This window comes from Danio rerio, chromosome 19 (genome assembly GCF_049306965.1).
Source record: "Danio rerio strain Tuebingen ecotype United States chromosome 19, GRCz12tu, whole genome shotgun sequence".
NCBI classification, from domain to species: domain Eukaryota; kingdom Metazoa; phylum Chordata; class Actinopteri; order Cypriniformes; family Danionidae; genus Danio; species Danio rerio.
In genome coordinates, this window is record NC_133194.1 from 660,001 (window position 1) to 662,500 (window position 2,500).

Consider the following 2,500-nt stretch of genomic DNA (forward strand, 5'->3'; position numbering starts at 1 on the left):
AATGTGCGAACATTTCTGGATATTTGGAATTCACTTCTGTGGTGGCTCTGGAGTGTCAAAAACGCCTCTCAAAACACATTGCGAAAAAAAAAGTAACCTAATGTGATTTCTTTTTATGAAGTATGAAAAGTTGAAAGTGTCAAAACACCTTTTAAATGATTTTTACCAATGTAAAAAATTGAAAAACATTGTCCCGAATTTTTACGAAGTATGAGCATTTTAGTGGCACTGCGTAAATGCGATTAACACGTTACGTCACATTTATTAATATTAATATTTATATATTGTGCGAAAATTTCTGGATTTTGGATTTGGCTTCTGTGGTGGCTCTGAGGCGTCAAGATGCCTCTCAAAGCTCAATGCGAAAAAAAGTGATTTTTTTTTTATAAAGTAGTTTTTTAACAATTTTTACCAACGCCAAAAACAAAAAAAATTTGTGAAAATTTCTGGATTTTGCGTGTATGGTGGCTCTGAAGTGTCAAAACACCTCTCGAAATGTTCTTTTTAGATGCGAAAATTTTTTTTAATTTTTTTTTATAAAGTATTAGGATTTCGGAGGCAGTGTGTAAATACGATTGACGCGTTACATCAAATTTATTTTTAAATGTGCGAAAATTTCTGGATTTTGCTTGTATAATGTGTCTCAAATTCAAAAAACTGGAAAAAATTAACCTGATGTAAATTTCTTTATAACAGACTAAAGTTTCAGCAGCAGTGTGTAAATGCGATTGACACAACGTGATGTCAAATAAATTTTTACATGTGCAAAAATTTGAGGTTTTTGGATTTTGCTTGTTCGGTGGCTCTAAATGGTCAAAACACCTTTCAAAGTGCCGTTTACAGATGCGAAAAACATCGTTTAAATTTTTTTTACGAAATGAGAAAGTTTTGAATGCAGTGCGTAAGTTCCATTGACAATGTAATGTCAAATTTATTTTCAGTGGCTCTGAAGTGTCAAAACGGCATCTTAAATTTGTTTTAAAAATGTGAAAATATTAAAAATGTAACCTGATCTGAATTTTTATAACGAAGTATGAAAGTTGAAAGTGTCAAAACACCTTTCAACGCGATTTTTTTTTTACCAGTGCAAAAAAAAACAAAAAAACATTGTGACATTTTTTTACGAAGTTCGAGTTTTTCGGCGTGCGAGTGTGCGAAAATTGTGTGCGAAAATTTCAGATAAAATTTTGAATTTAATGCGTGATGACCTTTTAGTTTTAGTTTTCGTTTACTAAATGAACCTTTCTCCACATGCAGCTGCTGTTCAGCCATGAAGAAGAGCTAACGCGACTCCGAGAAGACCTGCAGATGGAGAACCAGCTCAACATAGAAAACCTGCGCGACGAAATAAACACCAAACACCAGCAGGCCATTCACGAGCTGCAGAATCAGCTGAGCGATGCGCTAAAGAACATGCGCGAAAAAGAGTCCGAACTACAGCAGAACATCCAGCATCTCAGCACAGAGAACACACACCTCCATCAGGAGATCGAGAAGCAGAAAAACACCTTCTCCTTCGCCGAGAGGAACTTCGAGGTCAACTATCAGGAGCTAAAGGAGGAGTACACATGTCTGGCTAATGCTAAGCTGCAGCTTGAGGAGCGTTTGGCTAAGGGTAGCATGCAGGCTAAAGCTAACGGCGCTGTGGAGAAGCACAGCACTGAGCTGATGGAGAAGCTGGAGAAGGAGAACAAGAGTCTCTCAGAGCGGATTATTATTCTGGAGCGAGAGCGCGCCGTGCAGACGCATCACATGCACAGCATCAGATGTGCGCGCGCGGACGACACGCACACACACTCTCTCACACACACCGATGCGCAGGATCATCCACTCGCAGCTCTGCCGCCGCAGGTAAGATGCATCAATGTTGCGCTGAATACAATTGTGCAACAGTTGGATTGTGTGTGTGTGTGTGCATGTGTGTGTGCATGTGTGTGTGTGTGCGCTATGCAGATGTTTTGATGGATGTTTTATACGCTCAGCATTGCAGGTGGAGAGGAAAAAGTGTGGGAGGAATTGATGCACCGTTTAGAGAGAGCAAGATTACTGAGAACGGGGCGAGAGACATTGGCTTATAAAAGAGAGAGAGAGGGTGTTTGATTTGCTGTGTGTGTGTGTGTGTGTGTGTGTGTGTGTGTGTGTTTGTGTGTGTGTGTGTGTCTTTGATCTGTTTAAAGGAAAATGGGGGCTTTATACTGCTCTAAAAGGCTGTTTGTTTATGCTGCTCTGCAAAAAATGCTGTGCATGCGTGGAGTTTTTGTCTTGTTTCTAGTCTAAATATTCCTAAATCAAGAAGCATTTTCTAGACAAGTCAAATATGCGGTTGTGTTTTAAGAAATTAGTCAAAATTTTTATTTTTAAATTAAAACAAGCTAGGGGCGAAGCAGTGACGCAGTAGGTAATGCTGTCGCCTCACAGCAAGAAGGTCGCTGGTTCGAGCCTCGACTCAGTTGGGGTTTCTGTGTGGAGTTTGCATGCTCTCCCTGCGTTCTCCTGGGTT

At 39.7% G+C, this 2,500-nt stretch overlaps 1 protein-coding gene across 24 annotated transcripts in view; it reads left to right on the plus strand.

The window, feature by feature from the left end:
* Positions 1–2,500, plus strand: part of akap9 (A kinase (PRKA) anchor protein 9) — a 142,647-nt gene that overhangs the window by 55,626 nt on the left and 84,521 nt on the right. For all 24 annotated transcript variants that reach the window (XR_012394772.1, XM_073931264.1, XM_073931278.1 and 21 more), the window contains one exon: positions 1,258–1,851. Coding sequence is in view for 23 of the 24 variants with exons in the window: in XM_073931264.1 (XP_073787365.1) it covers positions 1,258–1,851 (594 nt within the window). In the remaining variant the exon portion in view is untranslated. The remainder of the gene's footprint in view (positions 1–1,257; positions 1,852–2,500) is intronic.